General features: G+C 40.9%; 2 protein-coding genes and 1 pseudogene across 11 annotated transcripts in view; all 3 read left to right on the forward strand.

The window, feature by feature from the left end:
• Positions 1 to 866: 866 nt before the first annotated feature.
• LOC133501348 (uncharacterized) lies at positions 867 to 10,663 on the forward strand. 2 transcript variants are annotated; one of them, XM_061821036.1, is made up of 9 exons: positions 867 to 1,181; positions 3,693 to 3,746; positions 4,578 to 4,772; positions 5,623 to 5,676; positions 5,813 to 5,884; positions 6,025 to 6,096; positions 6,189 to 6,383; positions 7,548 to 7,718; positions 10,448 to 10,663. In XM_061821036.1, the coding sequence occupies exons 1-9, from the start codon at positions 935 to 937 to the stop codon at positions 10,657 to 10,659; spliced, it is 1,272 nt and encodes a 423-aa protein (XP_061677020.1). In that variant the 5' UTR covers positions 867 to 934; the 3' UTR covers positions 10,660 to 10,663. The 2 variants fall into 2 exon arrangements, with proteins under 2 accessions (XP_061677020.1, XP_061677021.1); XM_061821037.1 differs by having other exon boundaries at positions 4,578 to 4,610.
• A 1,592-nt stretch (positions 10,664 to 12,255) lies between these two features.
• dnajc28 (DnaJ (Hsp40) homolog, subfamily C, member 28) overlaps positions 12,256 to 20,982 on the forward strand; it is a 47,491-nt gene continuing 38,764 nt past the window's right edge. For 4 of the 9 annotated variants that reach the window (XM_061818801.1, XM_061818802.1, XM_061818798.1 and 1 more), the window contains exons 1-3: positions 12,326 to 12,443; positions 13,760 to 14,860; positions 16,120 to 16,224. In XM_061818801.1, the coding sequence (XP_061674785.1) occupies positions 13,774 to 14,860; positions 16,120 to 16,217 (1,185 nt within the window). In that variant the 5' untranslated portion in view covers positions 12,326 to 12,443; positions 13,760 to 13,773 and the 3' untranslated portion in view covers positions 16,218 to 16,224. Of the gene's footprint in view, positions 12,515 to 13,759; positions 14,861 to 16,119; positions 16,225 to 17,217; positions 17,241 to 19,565; positions 19,581 to 20,982 lie in introns of those variants that run through there. The other 5 variants (XM_061818805.1, XM_061818799.1, XM_061818800.1 and 2 more) reach the window with 5 other exon arrangements.
• Positions 20,819 to 20,937, forward strand: LOC133501541 (5S ribosomal RNA; annotated as a pseudogene).

The following is a 20,982-nucleotide window of genomic DNA, read 5'->3' on the forward strand; positions in this document are numbered from 1 at the left end:
AGGATGAACGCAGCCATGTATTGTGATATTTTGGGGAACAACCTCTTTCCCTCAGTCAGAGCATTGAAGATGGGTCGTGGCTGGGTCTTTCAACATGACGATGACCCGAAGCACACAGACAGGAAAGCCAAGGAGTGGCTCTGTAAGAAGGATACTGTATCAAGGTTCTACCGTGGCCTAGCCACTCTCCAGACCTAAACCCAATAAAAAATCTTTGGAGGGAGCTGAAAGTACGTGTTTCTCAGTGACAGCCCAGAAACCTGTCTAATCGAGAAGATCTGTGTGGAGGAGTGGGCCAAAATTAAACCTGATGAACAACTACAGGAAATATTTGACCTCTGTAATTGCAAACAAAGGCTACTGTACCATATATTAACAGTGGTTTTCTCAGGTGTTCAAATACTCATTTGCAGCTGTATCACACAAATAAATTGTTAAAAAAATCATACATTGTGATTTCTCGATTTTTCTTTTTAGATTATGTCTCTCACAGTGGACATACACCTACGACGAACATTTCAGACCCCTCCATGATTTCTGAGTGGGAGAATTTGTAATATGGCAGGTTGTTCAAATACTTATTTTCTTCACTGTATATGGAATTCCTAAATAATGATTTTAGAAGAAACATCCTCAGCTCCTGTTTATGCACACGTTTAAAGACAATGAAGTAATCATGTCATCAAATGTAGTTATCTTACTTTGAGAAAGTAATGGAAATAGTCACACTATAGTACTTCAGTACTACATTTTCAACAGGGAAAGTTGTAGTTGAAAAGAGTTAGAATTCTCAAAATCATTTGAACAAGTACAGTCGCTGAATCTTAGGTCTTTGCTATCCAGGCGTAATAAAAACAACCTTTGCTCTTTCCGGTTAGTGTTTTTTCGACGAACCCGCCCACTCGAGGCGTCACGATAGCAGCGATGTGCCATCATGGCCACCGAGAGGTTGTCTATCTTGGACTCGCTGGAGAACTTGTCCAAAAGGAACTACGACCGCTTCTGCATGGCTCTGGTGGACCGGCGCGGGGAGCGAAAGGTGACCCTCAGCATGGTGGAGGACCAGAGCCGGACGGAGGTCACCAACGCGCTGGTGTCCACCTTCACAAAGGCCGGAGCCCCCGTCGTGGTCTCCGAGATCTTGCGGCTCATCGGCTGCTTCGACGAGGCGGAGCAGCTCGGTATGGACGTCACTCTTACCGTTCCTTTCGATATTTTTATTTTTACTTTCACTTCGCTACGCAGGAAGTTTCTTTTTTTTTAATCGGTTTTCGGTTTACTTTGTCTTAGTTTAACGTTCTTCGCTTAAATGTTTCACGTTTTATTCGCCAAGACGGTTCACGAAAGCGAGAAAAATACAACTTTAAAGGAACCCCCCGCCCCCTTCCCGAAAAACAAACGTGTGTTTTTTGTTTTAATATATAACATTTGGGTATCAACATATGTACACGATACTAAGTAAACATACCGAGAGGGTAATAAAATCACACTGGGCTAGAAGTATAAAAGTATAAAAATGGCTACTTTGGCTCCCAGTGGTGGGCAACCCCCCCCCCCCCCAACAATTTCATACACATAAACAAACTTTATCATTATGCATGTTACTAAGCTTCACTTTAAAATGTGCTTACTGAAACTGTTTAATACCACATAGGAAGGATTAACACCCATTTTTGCCAGTTTCAGTAAAAAAAAGTTTTTAATGATTTGTGGCATTGTGGTGTTTACATAATTCACCCGCGGGACCTCGAGTTGGGTTGCGGGGTTCCGCACGGACTGTTTTTGTTGTTGCGCTTCCGGAGTTAAAGGTTAACAGAGTTCGTTATGCGATTAGTTTGGTGATGTCGAACAATAAAGCAAGTTCTTTTCCTGTGTCCGACACTCCGCCTCCGACTCCTTTTCTCCGGTGCTACAGCATAACTATAATTTATCAATAAAATCCCCCCAGCCCATGTCACTAAAGAAATTTCACGTTTATTGCGAGCGATTGTCCTCTTTTTTTGGACTGTGTTAAGAGTAACTTTTCCATTGGGGGAAAAAAAGACAACTGGGTCAGATTTGAGCATTTTCCCTTCATTGTGATCAAAGTTTACAAAGGCAGAATTATGTTATCTCAGTTAAGAAAAAAAATGTTTATCATCTGGTGTGAGGTGTGTTAAGAGTGATTTTTTTTTTCCCCTTCCGGTTTGTTCAGATGATAAAGTAAATGGTTGTGATTATTTCTCTGGATACACACATACCAATGATAATTGGGACTATTTTTTTGCATTTTTCAATTTCAATCAAAATCTGCACCTATGCCCCTAAAACATTAGAATGAGGGATTATTTTGCGGTGCGAGATGTGACAAGAGCGATTGTTTTTTTTTCCCAGATGGTTCAGAAAATGGTCGGGTCCGAGCAAGATGCACACTTTCCAATTATAATCAATTGTAATTTGTGCTTTTTTCCCCGTTTCTTCACATCAAGTCAGCAAAGACACAATTTTCAGATGTCTCTATAAGATGATCCTGAGCGATTATCCTGTGGTGTGGAATGTCTTAATCGTGAGTTTTGATCAGGAAAGTGTAATGGCTGACAATCGTAAATTTTTGTAAATCTATCCGGGGTCGATCAAAGGTTTGCTTGTCAGACGTCATTAAAAGATTGTCCTGAGCGATTATCCTGTGGTGTTCTCTCATGATAATCTTTACCAAAAAAAAAAAAAAACCTTCTAACAAATACCTCTGCCCAAAAAAAAATCACACTTAGCACACCTCACCCCATACAAAAATCGCTGACAATGGATTTATATATTTTGAAATCACTCTAAAGACACGCAACACCAAATAACAATCGCTAAGAATTATCTTCTTGAATAAAAAATACAAATCAGAGACAACTCAGACCACTGAACAATCGCTCATAATAAGCTTTTTTAAAAAATCACTCCCAACAAACCCCACATTAAAGGATAATTGCTGAGAATAATCTTAAAATAAAACATCCCAACACACCCCAAAACACAGGCTCTTGATATCTGAAAAAAAAAAAAAACAAAAAAAGATCAGGATAATCGTTCACAGACTAATAATCGGATGATCGGACTTTTGGTGATTTTGATTGCAATGGCCCTCTTGGGTTTTGATCAGCAAAGTGTAATGGCTGACAATCGTAAATTTTCATTACGTATGAATGATTATAAATCTATCCGGGGTTGATCAAAGGTTTGCTTGTCGGACGTCACTAAAAGATTGTCCTGAGCGATTATCCTGTGGTGTTCTCTTATAATAATCTTAAAAAAAACCTTAACAACTACCCACGCCCAACCTCCCAAAAAAATCACACTTAACACACCTCACACCATGCGAAAATCAGCCCATCATGTGCCAGCAACCAGTTCAGGGTGTCCCCCGCCTCCTGCCCGTTGACAGCTGGGATTGGCTCCAGCACTCCCCGCAACCCTCGTGAGGATAAGCGGCAAAGGAAATGGATGGATTGATGGATAAAACATCCCAACACACCCCAAACCACAGGTTCTTGATATACAAAAAAACAAAAGATGCCCAACAATCCCCACACATCAGAATAATCGTTCACAAATAATCGGATGATCGGACCTTTGGTGATTTCGATCGTATTGGAGGGAAGAAGCTCACATTTAATCTGATTGTTGGTATGGTTTAGCCTGCTTAAATGTTCCTGTTGTTGCAGATTCACAAATTGCCTGCATTGACAGACAGTCCTCAAATGCAACGCCTGGCTATCGTGAGTCTTTTCACTTCATTTTTCATTTTATTTGCGATGTTCTCATGTAAAAAATGATCGTATTCTATTCAAAAGCCACAACAGACCATCGTCTGCTGAGATCGTCCCCTTTGGGAAAATACCTTTGTGCAAACGAACTCGCGTCGTTTTTGACTTGACGTTTGTTTCCGCAGAAGCATCACGTCCCTCTGAAGTCGTCGCTCTCGCCAAAAATAGTCCAAATGTCAGCCTCTGCATGTCCGAGGAAAGAAAATCAAATGTTGGAGTCGCGAGTGTGGTCAGAGCTGCTCACACAGAGGCGGTTTCCGTGCAACTAGGACAGGAATACTACGATCTCTCCCCACAGTTCTAGGCCATATGAGAGGGTCCAATTTTTGGACCAGCAGTAATGATCAAAATTGGCTTTTACTCCAATATCAGTACTTGCTGTTAGGTAAATTATCATCTCTTGTATCAATTCTAGACAGCACCGTAGCAGCAACAATTTAGCCCGTAATGGGAGTCTTCAGGCTTCAGTCTTGGCCTTCTACCATGACAAATATTGTAGTTGTGTGCAGTTTGTCCGGTCCACCTAGGTGTTCCATCGCACACTTCTAATCAGTACTTAAGCAGCACCATTTTGGACCCGCTGGAGGGTGTTTCGGTTAAGGATGTCATTGATCTTATTCTGTGTGGGGTCGTTGACGCTGTTGTAATTTTAGCTGCATTGTGTCCAATGCTAATCACGTGCCGCTGCTAAATCTGCTAAATCTTCCCATTTCTACAGGAAAATGCAAAGTACGCATTTGTGTGGGTAAACGTCAATTGCCTTTTCTGACTTTCTTGCCACAGGATGCCATGCTATCGGCCGGCGACCAGTCCCAGGTGTGGTTTCCCTTTCACAGGAGTTTAGCGGGGATAGGCTCCGCCTCCCTTTGAACATGAATAGTATCAGCAGGATAGAAAATGCGAGGATGGATCCTCCCGTGGCAGCCGCACGGCCACGTGAGGTTTTTCCCACCGAAGCGGGATCACAAGTTATCGACGGTAAATCAATCAAATGAACATGAGTTATTGCCTGAGGTGGCAAAAGGTGATGATAAAATTAGAAAATAAAGAAAACACATTTCTCATTTCTTTTTATTCACATTAGGAAGCTCTTAATGCAGTTTCTATCACAGGTGTCAAACTCAAGGATCTTATCTTATCTTAAACCCTAACCCTAAACTCAGATCTGGCCCATCACATCATTTTATGTGCAATACTGCAATATTGTGTCAACTGCCCTGATTCTTGGGGGGGGGGGGGAACGCTGTATGAAAAATGTAACTTGTCATAAATAGAATTCAGCTAGTGCATGCTTTGTGTTTTATCAAACACCTTTTTACAGTAATTTGAATAATATCCACACAAGCTATTATCAGTGCCGTTTGATTTGTAAAACTTGTTAACCATCAATTAAGTTTTTATATGTCAGGCGATAACACATTTTTGTGGTTTATTATGTGGCCTGCGAAAAAAGAGTTTGACATACCTGCTATACCTGTCACTACGGAGGCCTAAAATGCCCAGATTTCCATTTTATTACAGTGTAGCTGCAGACTCACCACTCCAGCTCAAGGACTGAAATTGTCTTGAGCGATGATGTTGTGGTGTTTGCTCAGAAGGTCATCTTTAAAATAAAATAAAAAAAAAAAATCTCCCCAAACACCCCTCACCCCCCCAAAAACACGCTTCACACATCTCACACCATAAGAAAATTCCTCCAATAGTCTTATTTGAATTCACTTTTAAGTCAGCCAACTCCAAAGAACAATTTCTCAGAATTATCTACTTCGCAATGGAGGCTCTGATTGTTGGTATGGTTTAGCCCGCTTAAATGTTCTGTTTCTCGCAGATTCACAAATTGCCCGAATTGACAGACAGTCCTCGAATGCAACGCCTGGACAACGTGAGTCTTTTCATTTCATTTGTCTTTTTGTTTTTGCAATGTTCTCATATATCCTTTTAAAAATGATGGCGTTCTATTCAAAACAAACGACGCAAAGAAATTTGCGTTGTTTTTGATTTTACGTTTGTTTCCACAGAAGCAGCACGTCCAACTGAAGTTGTTGGTCTTACCAAAAATAGTCCAAATATTCATATTCAGCAAGTCCGAGGTAAGAAAATCAAATGTTCGAGTAGCGAGCGTGTCGGCCACAATTGAGCTTGAGAATTGCTCTTATAAAATGACGTTCCATTCAAAACAAACGAAGCAAACAAACTTGCATCGTTTTTGACTTTACGTTTGTTTCCACAGAAGCAGCACGTCCATCTGAAGTTGTTGCTCTCACCAAAAGCAGTCCAAATGTTCACATTCAGCAAGTCCGAGGTAAGAAAATCAAATGTTCGAGTCACAGGGAAATCCATAGTACGCATTTGCGTTGGTAAACGTCAATTATATTTTTGACTTTGTTTCCGCAGGATGCCCTGATATTGACTGCCGACCACTCCCGAGTGTGATCTGCCTTTCACAGGAGTTTAGTGAGGATAGGGACCGCCTCCCTTTCGTCATAACTACTATCAGCAGAACAGAAAATAAACGGATGGATCCTCCCGTGGTAGCCGCACGGCCACCTGACGTTTTTCCCACCCAAACGGGATCACAAGTTACCGACGGTAAATAAATAAAAATGAACTAGTTGTTGCCCAAAGTGGCAAAAAGTGATTATAAGAAACTATAAAAGAAACTAAAGAAAAGATTATTATTAGAACTAATATTGTACCTTTCTCGATGTGTTCCACAACGTTTCCTTACCATCTCCCCCGAAGCTTTTTATACAAATCAGGAAGCGCTTAATACAGTTTCTATCACAAGTGTCAAACTCAAGGCCAAGGGTCCAGATGTGGCCCACCACATGATTTTATGTGGCCCGCATAAGCGATCATGTGCGTCAACTACTATGATTCTTGGAAGAAAAAAAATTTGAAAACTTTTCAATTGTCATTATTAACAAATAATAATAACGTTGAAATTGTGGATGCATTATATGTTACCAAACACCTTTTTACCATAATTTAGACAATATCTGAACAAACTATTTTCACTTGCCTTTGACTTTAAAAACTGGTTTCCAGGGTTATTGTTAATATTTGTAATTATCTTGTGGTGTGGGACGTGTTAATAGTGAGTTTTCCTCCCAGGTTTTGAACAGGAAAGTGTCATGACTGACAATTGTACATTTTCAGCATGTTCGGTATTAATGATTGCAAATTTATCCGGGGTCAATTAAAGTTTTCACTAAAAGATTGTCCTCTGCGATTATTCTGTGGTGTTCGCTCGCGATCGTCTTTAAAAACAAAACAAAACAAAAAAACAACCTCCTAACAACCCCCCCGCACGCCAAAAAACACAAATCACTCATGAAAATTTTTTTTTTTAAATACTCCCAACAAACCTTGTATTTAAGGATAAAATGCTGAGGATAATCTTGATACACTAAAATAAATAAACATGCCCAACAATCCCCCACACAACAGGCTAATCGTTGACAGACAAATGATTGGATGATCGCACTTTTGCTGATTTCGATCGTTATGAAACGAGCCCGATTGTTGGTACGTGTGTGGCCCGCTGAACAAGGTCCTGTTTTGGCACACGCATTGACAGACAGTCCTCGAATGCAACTCCAGACTACCGTGAGTCTTATCGTTTTCTTTTTATTTCGCAAAGTATCCGCTTCAAACGACGCGGTCTTCAAGTCAAATCCCGGACAGGAAAATGCATCGTACGCATTTGTGTGGGTAAAACGTCAATTGTCTTTTCTGACTTTCTCGCCACAGGATGCCCAGCGATTGACTTGGGACCAGTCCAGACACTGCATCCTCTTTTTCCGAGGTTTCACCCTGTGGTCCTAAATGAAAACGCAGAAAAACGATGGATGATTCCTCCCATGGCACTAGCACCGATACCTGACTCTATGCGCACCCAAGAGGGATCGCTGGTTATCGACGGTAAATAAATCAAATGAACTGGTTGCTCCCCAAAGTGGCAAAAGGTGATCATAAAATTAAGAAAATCAAGTAAAGATTATTAGAACTCGTATTGTACCTAGATTTCTCATTGTGTTCCAGAATGTTTCCTGACCATCTCGTCCTAAGCGTTTTATACAAATCAGGAACCTCTTAATACAGTTGTCAAACTCAAGGCCCAGGGGCCAGATGTGGCCCACCGCAGCATTTTATGGGGTCTGTGTAAGCAATCATGGATATCAGCAACCATGATTCTTGAAAAAAAAAAAAAAAAGAAAATTTTAAATTGTCATTATTAACAAATAATAACAATGAGATGGTGGATGCATTATATTTTACCAAACTTTTTAACCATAACTTGGACAATATTATTTTCTTTGCCTTTGATTTTTTTGTTAAACTGGTTCATCATCAATTAGTTGTATATATATTAGGCGATGACACATTTTTGTGGTTTATAACGTGTCCTGTGGCAAAAATAAGTTTGACGCACCTGGTTTATACGGAGAAATAGTAACTCCAGATTTGGATTATCCTTATTGCACCTACCGTTCCAGTCACTGCAGAGGTCTAAAGTGCCCAGATTTCCATTTGGTCTATTGGACCGTAGCTTTAAGATGAACAAGACCAGATTTACGACTTAAACTCAAGGACTGAAATTAACACTCCCTTCACACATACAAATTAAAAAAAAAAAAAAAAAAAAAACACAAACAAAAAAATCTAATTACCGTAATTCCTGGCCTACAGAGCGCACCTGATTATAAACCTCACCCAGTACATTTGGTACATACATACGCCGCAGCTGTGTAAAAGCCGCAAGTGCCCACAATGAAATACGAATATTAACAAAGAAAAAACGATACACAGAGAGCTAGCACCACGCTAACAGAGCCAGTTAGAAAAAAAAAAAACATACTGGTAAAAACACGGCAGTAACACGCTAGCGCAGCGCTAACAGGGCCGGACCGGTAAAAGTCACTTCCTCGACATATATATTCCACCAGTCTCACTCTTACCTTTTCCACTAGAGTGGCCGCTTGCGGCCGTTAGAATAAAATGCACAAATTAGCTGCATCACCGCAAAAACCGCAGGGTTGAAAGCGTGTGGAAAAAAGTTGCGGGTTATAAGCCAGAAAGTGTATGTGGAGATGGCTATACAGAGTTGTTTTTTTTTTTACTTGACCCAAAGAATTTCTCTATTATCAATAGTTCACACCCAACATAGCGTATTCTGCCTTTAAATTTGGATGAAATAGCGTAACAATACCACAAACTCTATACACCAGAATCAGAACTACTCATATACTGTAAAATTAATTCCACCTGAATTAAAAAAAAAAATTTTAGATCCCTCCAAATCATAAATTTAATAAGACTGAGTTGAAATAATCAGTAAACTAAACCACCCCAAACAGCTGACAAAGCTTTATTCTATATGAAGAGTTTGTTTTCAAAACGAGACATAGGCATTTTTTTCAGATTTACGAAACTCGCGCCAAAATTATCCAGCTCCGAATAGATAATTTTGGCGCGAGTTTCGTAAATCTGAAAAAAATGCCTATGTCTCGTTTTGAAAACAAACTCTTCATATATCTTTTTTTCAATTACTTCACGAACATGGATTTTATTGTCATTTACGAGGGCTGGAATTTTATCCTTTAACTGCAAATGTCAGTACTGAGTGTACGGTATAACTAAAAACTTTTTAGATGAATAAATCATTATCTAAACAATTAGCACTCATGACTAGCATTAGCGCGCTGGTGATTAGCATTTTACAATAAAAAGGATGCTCAATTGATCTTTCTCATGAATCAGGTTGTATTTACATTACTCTTTAAATAATCTCTTAAAAAGAGACCGTTTGACTACTATTACAGATGCTCCGGTGTTGTTGTTTTTTTTCGTTTTTGTCGTTTTATCAGTTGCCATACACTGAATCTGTCAGGGATTCTGGCGGTGCAAACATCTTTCCGAGTATAACTTTGTTGTTTATATATATATATATATATATATATATATATATATATATATTTTTTTTTTTTTTTTTTTTTCTTGACACCTTGCACCTTCAGGCAGAAATTCCGCATCAGCCCATTTTGAAGTTGAGATACCGGAGTTATTTGACCTTTTTTTTGCCCCGACGTATGTCCAAAATCTGGAAGCCTTTTATCCTAGTTTGTATTTTCCTAAAATCATAAAAAACAGTTCAGGCAACAAAAAAAAAAGGAATAACAATACGTAGGAATACAGGAACATATTGTACTTAGGACATGTTTGTATATGAAAACAGTAATCTCTAAAAATAACTTAAAATGTTTTTAAAAGGGCGGCACAGTGGGTCAGATGGAAAGCACAGGCCTCGCAGTTCTGAGCTCCTGTGTTCAATCCCAGCCCTCCCTGTTCGGAGTTTGCATGTTCTCCCCGTGCCTGTGCGGGTTTTCTCCGGGCACTCCGGTTTTCTTGTCACGTCCCAAAAACGTGCAACATTAATTGGAGACTCTAAATTGCCCCTAGGTGTGATTGTGAGTGCGACTGTTGTTTGTCTCGACGTGCCCTGCGATTGGTTGGCAACCAGTTCAGGGTGTACCCTGCCTCCTGCCCGGTGACAGGTGGGATAGGCTCCAGCACTCCCGTGACCCTCGTGAGGGCTAAGAAAATGGATGGATGGATGGATGTTTTTAAAAGTTTTATTTTTTTTTCCATAGCGGCATCACAGCCACCAGCAGAGAATAATGACAACCCAGCGTCAGAGGAAGCAGAAGAGGAAGATGATGACAACGATGACAGCTACGACAGCGACGATGGGAGTGATTACGACAGTGACGACACCTTCGCTGAAAAAGTCATAATATACTGTGCGAAAAAGATGAGGAAAATATATGTCCGGGGTCGCAGATTTGGCAAAAAAATGTTTTGACATCCTCAAGAAAAATGATCATCTCATCGGTGCAATACTGAACGAATCTTGATGTGAATTTACATGGACTGCCATGCAAGACTGCCAGGCCGGCTGGGAAAAAATTCCGGGTTCAGTACCTTTGCACAGGGACAGTTTGACAGCGGGCAGTCGGAGCCGGGATTCAAACCATAGACCTGTTTTTTTTTTTAAATCCATAGCCTACAAAGGCTTTTCGTACAAATATTTATATAAATAATTTTTTTATTTATAAAATAATAGCGGTCCAATGTGACTAACCACATTGATCCATGTTTTCAAAATATTTTTTATTGGTATATGAACAGCTGAAAGGCGCCACTAAGTTGGCTGACTCCATGCTACAAAGATGTGAAGAAGCAGTTCTAAAAAAAAAAAAACAACTAAATATCAGTGTAGTGATTGAAAAGATTGGTAAACCCTAGAAACAAAAAGGTTAGCTTGTAAAGCCAAAGGCAGACTGCTTACTACTTATTTTATTTAACGCACCCCTTTCAACAAATTGCCCAATTGCACAGCCTTAAAGGTCAAGTGTCATGAAACGGATGATTTTCTAGTATATCATGGAAAAAAACGTCAGCCGGTATGCACACAGACGTTTTTTCACCATAATACATGATTTTGACACATGTTGCTTTTTGTAACTCCAGCCATGAAAATCCTCTCGAGGGATTTGTTTTGGAGAATAAGCAGGAAGTGACGTTGGGGGGCAGTAGCTCGCTCAAGCGGACTCGGTTCTTTCTATTAGTTTTACCTGCGGGAAGATTGCTCGTTGTTCCTTCGTGTTTGCTAAAATGCCGGCTAATATATTTATAACGTTTGGGCGTTTGTGTTGTTGACCAATAAAATGTGAGGCTGGGTGTGGTGTTCACCTTGGTCCACTGGGTGTCGCTAGTGTTTTTATTTGATTCAATTTTATTTTTAATGCATGTATTGTATTTAAAGCCGAAAGGAAAACAACAACATTGTATTTAAAGCCCACAAGTTTTTTTTCGTTTTTTTTTTTACAAATATTTATTGTAATTTTAACTTTACTACTGTATTAGCATATTATTGAACACAACAGTCCGCCATTGTAAAAAAAAAAAAAAAAAACGACAGCCTGTTGTTGCTTGGCCCATAACATCAGGAGAAATTTTGAATACAGTATTTTAGAATGAAAGCGAAACTTAGTAAAAATACAAAAGAAGTGAATTTTATGAGAATAAAGTTACATATATTTACAACATGCAAAAAAATAGAATAAAGGTAGAATAAAGTTGTCACAGCCCCAAAAAATTCGAATCACAAATTTAATGAATTTTATTAGAGCGGCAGGGTACACGACTGGTGTTTTTGTTTTTTGTTAGTGTCTGCCTCACAGTTCTGAGAACCTGGTTTCAAATCCCGGCCCTGCCTCTGTGAATTTTGGATGCTCTCCTAGTTTTTTTTTTTTTTTTTTCGTAAATTCTGGTATGACTGATTGTGCGTTTATGTATATCCTGCAATTGGCTTGCAACCACTTCAGGGTGTATCCCGGATCCTGCCCGAAGATAGCTGGGATAAGCTCCAGCACTCCCGCGACCCTTGTGAGGATATGCGACTCGGAAAATGAATGGAAGGATGCTGTATAGGTTCCGGTCCACCAGATGTCACCATTGCGCTTTTCTCACCAATCAGCATTGGAAAAATAAGCAAACGAAGAAGAAGCAGCAAACCAACCTGCACAGAAAGGTTTCGATTTTCGACTCGTACTTGTCATTGCCTGTCTGTTACATAGTTTCCAGGTAGTAAATTGCCATGCTAGACTGATTTTTACCCAGAATCCATCGCTAATAGTACGACAGATTTGCTGGAGGTACTTATTTTGGCTTACTTGACTCACCAGCGAGGTAGCTCTTAGCTAGAGCAAGTGTATCATCCGGGCATTTTTGGCGTCACCTATACGAGTCGCCGCATTTTTACTGTATGATTATTATTAATTATGTTATTTTATTTTTATAAACAAAAAACATAGTATTCAGAGGGGACGTTATTAAAACTTTAATTTATATTCTGTTCCTGGGGTTGATCCTTCATGACCCATTTATAATTTTGTTTTTTCACGTGTGCCTCACAGTTCAAAGGTCATGTTTTCGAATCTCCAGCCTTTATGTGATCCGATTTTTGGGATATTTGGCTTCTACGTCCAGCTACATGCATCACATGCCCTATGTCTGTGTTTACGCTCACAGAGCAAACGAAACAACGTGCAGACACCAAAATTGCATGTAAACCTCCCTGGTTTGTTTCAAGTTCGCACAGCATGGACGTTAACAAAGAGTTGACCTGGGCTTTAATTCCCCTCTATTTTTTAAAAATGAATGTAGCCCCTGCACTGCTCCACATCAAGTCGCATCTTATGTCGCACATTTAGACAATAATTATCTTTGGTTTTCGGTTAATTAGATTTAAATACTTTCTTTTATGTGCTGTATTTGTCCTTTTAGAGCAGACGCGTGTGTCTTCATCAGAAATCGGTGTTTTTGCAATGTGGCATTGATAGTGTATCCTATTGATGTCTTCATGCTCAATTTTTCAAAAGTCTTTTGAAAAGGTCTGAATTCAATCTGAAGATATTCTAGTCCATGCATTTTTTCCCCTATTGACACTGGCATGATACATATCCAAACTGTACCACTTGAGCACAAAAATATCAGATTTTTTCACATGTTGTTTCAGCATTAACACCGCCATACAGTGTATGTGATGTGTACATGGTAATAGACAGTCCAAAAGATCAGAACGAGGGATTGAATTTGAATTGTGAATTTTTTAAATCCAGCCTTGGTGTCACTTGCAGTTTAAGTCCAGCCTAAAGCCAGTTAGCAGCTCACCATACAATGTGGTTTAACTAGCTTGCACAGGACAATCACAAACAAATTAAAAGTTAGAACAGGAGTGACTGTGACTAAAGCCCCACAGTACAATAATATATTGTAGTTCCCCCCTCACATGTCACTTTCTTGTTATTCTTCAATTATTGCTCTTACTATTTAAAAGCTAATTACTATTTAAAGCAGAGCGCAGGGTACATTGTGATCGTTGCGTCTGCTCCTTCCAGGAGGGTGGTGAGAAATGAGTTCCCATCTCCTGGTGTCCTGTAATTTCTCACATCACGGATCCTTCCTGCTGCTCCGTTCTGGCCGGTCCTGCTGGCTCAGAACCCTGAGCTCCAGACCTCAGCTCAGCAACAACCTTCGTGAGAGCTACCGCCTACTGCAGCTGCCAGAAGGCGACACCATCAGCCCTGAACAGGCAAAGGAGTCGTACCTCCGCCTGGCCAAGCTCTACCATCCGGACTCTGGCGCGCCTACCGCTGATGCGGCCCTCTTCGCCCGGGTGGAGGAGGCCTACCGGTCCGTGCTGGTGCACCGCAGTGAGGCTCGGCGGGAGGACGCGACGCAGGATGAGGTCGAGGACCCGTCTTCGGGTGTTGCCCCTCAACATAGACACTACCTCAGCTACGAGGGCGTAGGCTCAGGCACCCCCAGCCAACGTGAGCGCCAGTACCGGCACTTCCGCGCCGACAGAGCCGCCGAGCAGGTTCTGAACTACCGGCAGAGGTCGCATGAGAGGGCGGCGGCTGCCGATGGGGCGCTGATAGAGCGGGACGTGCGGCAGCGCAGCAGGAGCATAAAAATCACCCAGGCGGTGGAGCGATTGGTGGAGGATCTGATTCAGGAGTCCATGGCCCGGGGAGATTTCCGCAACCTGAGCGGTACCGGAAAGCCGCTGAACAAGTTCGAGCACAACCCTTACGCCGACCCCATGACACACAACCTCAATCGCATCCTCATGGACAACGGCTACCAGCCGTCCTGGGTGATCAGGCAGCGCGACATCCGCGAGGCAGCCGCCCGCATCCGGGGGGAGTTGCTGGACGGGCGGGCCGGGCTGGGCGAGCCCCTCGGTGTGACAGAGCGTCTCCGCTGGGAGGAACTGCGCACGCGCGCCGGAGAAGAGCTGGCGAAGCTCAACAAGATGGTGGACAGCTACAACCTGATCGTGCCCATGCTCCAGATGCAAATGGTGCACTTCAGCCTGACGCGGGAGGTGCGGCGCGCAGAGGCGGCGGCCGGACAACGCCGACTTGAGCAGCGGCGGATGAGGAAGGAGGAGAGGAAGAGGGTCAATGCTGCTAATGTGGCCGTCAGGTCTGCAGGTGCAAAGCCAAGTCTTATGTCATGGATACCGAGTTGGCTCAAATTATGATGACGAATGACACAAAAACAGCACTTTCATTTATTTATAATGTTGAACTTTCATATCATGGAGCAGCAATCAAAACACTGTTTGACTTGTCCTTTAAAACATATTTGCAACCTCAAAAGACAATGAAACAGCCATAATCCCAGCCTTACTTGACTACTAATCATTTATTGAATTTATCGACGTCTCTAAGTGATTAATTGATAATGGAAAAATCAATTAATCACTTATAATCGTCCAAATGCCCCTAATTCAAGCCTCTCAACACTTACTCGCGATGGGAACATTTCTCAGATTTGTGTAGTCCTCCAGGAGTGTCATTTGATAATCTTTATGTTAAATCAAAATAAGAGATTTGCAAAAATTTGGTTTTGCTTTTTACTTTAGATAAGTATTCAGAAATGTATACAAGTATATCTTTGCCCATTTTGTGACGTTACGGACAAAACCAGCTTCTGAATCATGAGAAATGTGTGCATTTTCTCCACTGTCAATTTATATCTGATTATATAGGGTATACTTGAAATAATGTCCTGTGTTTTTTAACAAATGAAAATTTATTTTTTAGATGAGTGATTGATTAATTGAAAAAAAAAAACATTGTAGAAGAACTCAGGTGGTCCTGCTGCAATGCTAAATCCTCAAAATATCTGGGCCAGTGCTCTGGTAATTTATCCCTGTATGACTTTCATTTCAAAAGTTAATTCCATCCAATTCCAACAATCTCATGACCGTGGAACCAAATGCAGTGGTCACAAAAAACAACAAGTGAGAACACGACCCCTGAAAATGTTAAAGATGAAAGAACTGCCAGAATCCTGGCTTGAATACTTCCAGATAAAAAGTATGAGGCTACCAGTTGAACTTAAACCCCCCCCCCACCCCAAAAAAAAAGCCCAATTTGTGACTTGACCCCTTCTTGACTCAATAGGACTTTTAACAAATCTGCGGTTACTTCACAACAATCTTTAAAAAATTCATTGTTCATAACTGTTGTGTACTCGCAACATTATGATGCTAATGACTCCGGTGCAAATATAGACTCAGCGAGGCAACTGGACTTGAACGTCCTCAAGGCACGTGCCGTGGCGGCCGTGTACGGCGTCCTCTTCCTACCCCGGTCGGATTGGATGAAGCTGAACAGTGAAGGAAAAGATGCTGAACTTGCCGAGCACAAGGATTTAAAATAGGTGTTGGTGTGGTTCTTTGTAGACTGTGCAGTGATTCTGTTGAGGCAGGGATGCCGCAGGGAACTCTTCTCAGTGCTGTTGATTTCAAACATTGCCGCCTTCTGCTGGACACTCCAATGACTCCAAGGTGAGTACAACAGAATTGATTTTTTTTTTTTTTTTTGTATCCTGTGAACATCCACTTTATTTAAAATGTATACATTTTATATATAATGGCAAGATTTCTTGAGATTGTTTCTTCCACTGTAATCTTCCCAGTAATTAAACATGACTACCCCATGTACCCCTAAAATCCCTACCATAGGAATTAAAAAGTTGCGTATTTTTACAATACTTGATATTTTTATAGTTTTAACGAGAATAAAGTTGTAGGTTTTCTCTAACCCTAACCCTAACCTAACCCTATCTCTACAAGAAAATATGTTTTCTTTAGATCAATTAAATATGTGAGAATTGATAAATTGTGCAATTTTAATATAAATATAAATGAGGGAAAAAAGTAGTGTACTTTTAAAAAATCAATCTAAAAAGAAAAAAAATTATTTCATTTATGCAGGAATTTTAGATTTATGTGACGATATGTCACAATCATATCAGAGCTTTTAGTTGGACCGAAGCTGAGGTAGGTAAAGGTATGTAATTGATTGCGAGAGTGCATTGTGTATACAGTAAGTACAGTATATTGTATTTTTTTTTCAACCCAGTCTCACCCACTGGATTTTTATTCTTTTTCTGTAATGGACTATTTTCAGTGATCCAGTTTCACAAGTTCCCAATACCTTGAAATAAGGCTGGCATTGGTCACTGATATCTGGTATTGATACTTGGCCAACCCTAATTATTAAACACGTAACAAATTCACAAATGAAACATTCAATCCAATTAGTCAATACTACGTCATGAGGATACAGCCATCCATTTTCTTAGCCGCTTATACTTAACTAGGGTCGCGGGAGAGCTGGAGCCTATCCCAGCTGTCAACCGCCAGGAGGCAGGGTACACCCTGAACTGGTTGCCAGCCAATCGCAGGGCACATGGAGACAAACAGCTGCACTCACAATCACACCGAGGGGCGATTTAGAGTGTCCAATTAATGTTGCATGTTTTTGGGATGTGGGAGGAAAGCGGATTTCCCGGAGAGAACCCACGGAGGCACGGGAAGAACATGCAAACCCCACACAGTCGGCTCCGGGACCTCAGAACTGTGAGGCGAACGCTTTCAAACTGATCCACTGTGCCGCCAGTAAGTGTAAATGTTTTACTTAAATATTACCTGTGATTGGCTTGCGACCAGTCCACGGTGTACTATACGAAGTCTCTTGCCTGAAGTCAACTGGGATGAGCTCCAGACTGGACAGATGTTGAATGTTTTTGCTGTCATGAAGCATTCGGGGAACACGCAAGGACTACCGAACAATGTCTCAACTGAAAAATGACATATATGATAGGCTATTGTCCAGATAAGTGCATTCTTGCAGCATTTCCAAAAGAATAAGAGCACCGTCCAGTGAACAGACACACACATTTACAGCCCACTAAAAGCACAAGAATACACAATGCATCATAAACAGCAGAGTTTATCACATTTTCTCTCTGCCTCCTACTGAGGAGATTATTTACTACAGCGGGAATTTACTTGGAAAGCACTGGAGGACACATGACAAGCATATGATGTTCCAGATGTCTTTCAGGGTGGCAGAAGTCGTTGAAATCCACACAAAGTTGGAGCTGTGGATTATGTTAAACAAGGTCAGGATGACATGCAAATGCGCTCGTTGCGGATAATAGTTTAGCGGTTGCAGAGTATATTGCTTTGAGTAAAAAAAAAAAAAAAAAAAAAAACATGGAACACCGGTGGGCTCAGACAGGCCGGACTAAACAACGACTGACAGCTGATGAAAGCCACTTAGTGCTCGAGGACTTTGCGATAAAATGGAAGCACGCAGAGTGAGGAAAATAGGGATTTGATCTTTCCTGAATTTGTAAATTTGCTCACTTGCAAAGAAAGGGGGGGGGGAACCTTTTGTTAAATGGTAGTGTATGTAAAATTGAAGACATTTATATATTATATAAAAGGCAGAAGGGACAACATTATCAACCGGCACTCACCTCGAAACCTTACAAAACCATCAACAAAAGGCCTTGTGAAAAGTTGACGGCTGTTAGTGTGGTCATTCCAAACTGGAAAACAGATGCCCTCAGTCTGGAGTTTTAGGCGAGATCTTTCCTCACGGAAAGAGGATTAGCATGAGAAAGTTAATTTATATTAAGGCCAAGATTGGAGGGGTCGAGACAAGGCCAAGGCAGGTCAAGATCCAGTCAAGAACATGAAAAATTGAGACCAAGTTAAAAGTAAGATCAAGTAAAGAACAAGACTTTGAGGAGTCAAGATGAAACCTTGTTTTGTCCAAGACTTGGAACAATTGAGATTAAGACTAGTTGAGATCGAGTCAAGACTCTGTTCAGGTTCTAGGTGAGATCTTGCCTCACGGAAAGAGGATGATCATGAGAAAGTTAAGTTATATTAAGGTCAAGATTGGAGGGGTCGAGACAAACTAAAATAAAAGTAGGTCACGAAAAATGTAAGACCAAGACTTTGAGGGGTTGAGACTAAGACCAAGGCAGGTCAAGATCCAGTGAAGAACATGACAAGATTGAGACCAAGTTAAAAGTAAGACTTAGAGAAGTCAAGATCAAGAAAAGAACACATTTTGAGGGGTCAAGATGAAACTTTATTTTGTCCAAGACTTGGAACAGTTGAGATTAAGACTAGTTGAGACCGAGTCAAGACTCTGTCTAGGTTCTAGGCGAGATCTTGCCTCACGGAAAGAGGATGATCGTGAGAAAATTAAAAGAGGTGGCTGAAAGTACAAGGCAAGAACTTGTGAACGATCTGAGTGCAATTGGGACCTTGGTCACAAAGAAAAAACTATTGCTAGCACACATGATAGTCCCGTAAAAAACTCAACTGTACATTTTGCAGTTATATAGGCCCACCTTGTGATTTATGGTGAACATCTAAATGACCGAGAGAAAGCTTCGGGGGGAAGTGCTGCGGTCAAAAGAAACCAAAGTTGAGCTGTTAATTTCTTTTCCGTTTGAGTAAGCTTACAAATTCCGCGCGGAATCGAACAATTATCCCCCCTTAATGGATCTGTTCTTAAGTAAAGAACCACCGTGACAGCTACCACTGTGTCCAAGTTCACTTTGCATACTACATAGCATCAAAACATTTGTGGATTTCACAAGGAAAAACACCACAAATCAACTTTCACGATCTTAAAACTTAAAAGCCACTTTGTAAAGCCATCCAAGTGTCATTTCTTTGAGAGTGGAGGCGTAAGTCACTGGAAAGGCTTTCTTTCTTTATTTATTTCCTCTTTTTCAACCATCTGTATTCACTGGAAAGAGTAAAGAGAGCCAGGAGCTTCTGTCTTTGTTCATATGCCACACCTCATTTGTACACAGCGATACCAAGGCCCGTTTCAAGAAATCGCCGGACAGAGGAAAAAATATAGTGCGAGAAAAGAGTTGTGAATCATGACAAATGTGACAAAATCATGTTGAAACAACCTAAATGGAGATGAATGATTGGAAGTGTGGTTTTTCTGTCAGTAATTTGTATCGTACAATAGAACCTCCCAAGTGTGGTGGCCCTAAAGGTGAACAAATTTGGACTTCAGATGAAATGTTAGCAAATCTTGTGAAAGTTCAGCTCAGTGAACAGCTAGGATTAGTTTGCGACATTGGAAACCGTCACACTGTTCTACCTCTGTTTATTTTTATGAGCAAAAGCAGTTGATTAAATATCAATTATGTACACCAGTTCATTTTACAAAGCACATGTGCTGTAAATGTTTACACTTTTTACACATGGGAGATCATGATTTTCACACATTATATCCTTCAGTATATCAAAATATTAAAGTGTTTTAATCGGATTCTGATTCTGGTTTTTGGGACGATCTACTAAGAAAACCCAAGTACCCTCTCGCGGCAAGCGTCCCATTTTTAGGACAAGATTGTAAATTAGTAAAGTTATCAAACAACTAAACCATAAACAAAAAAGAAGTTATTTCCTTGATTGTGTTCGGTTAGGAGACTTTGATTTCAATAAGGCTAAAAAATTGCCACCCTGCCCATGAATGGGTTAAAAAAACATGTATATATTAAATGTGTACTGTGTTTGGTCGTAACCAGAACACGAAGTTGGACCCAAATACACGACTCTGGAAACGTGGAGGCAGTTCGGGAAATATCTTTATTCTTTATTTTATTAACATGCAAACTCTACACAGGCGGGGCCGGGATTGAACCCGGGTCCTCAGAACTGTGAGGCCAACGCTTTTACAGCTGAGCTCCTGTGCCGGCCGATATTCCATTCAGTTGTAAAGTGATTGCGGATTTATCCAACGCTCAAGGAGGCCGTGCTGGAGGCAGAATTATTGAGTTTTTTTAGAGTGGCTTAAAGGACGGGATTGTATGTAGCAGATCGTTGATGTCATAAACCCTCTCCTCTGTAAAGTGTTTTTTTCCACCTTTGTGTATATGACTTTACAAACCATCTGTATACGCTGTCCAAAATGTAGTTTTTTGTCCTCAAAAAAGTTTTGTTTCTCTGAGGTGCAGGTAGACAGCTGAGTCTTGACATGAGTAGTTTGTGTTGTGCCATGTCTGCTCAGTGCTTCCATAGTTATCCCAATGTATGTTTCTGTCCATTAGCTTACGGCCATGCTACCGTGAGAACACCCGATCTCATCAGATCTCTGAAGCTAAGAGGGTTTGGCCCTGGTTAGTACTTGGATGGGAGACCGCATGGGAATACCAGGTGCTGTAAGCTTCTCTCCTCGGCTAAATGCAGAGGGGTTGCATCAGGAAGGGCATC

This window comes from Syngnathoides biaculeatus, chromosome 5 (genome assembly GCF_019802595.1).
Source record: "Syngnathoides biaculeatus isolate LvHL_M chromosome 5, ASM1980259v1, whole genome shotgun sequence".
In the NCBI taxonomy this organism is placed as follows: Eukaryota; Metazoa; Chordata; class Actinopteri; order Syngnathiformes; family Syngnathidae; genus Syngnathoides; species Syngnathoides biaculeatus.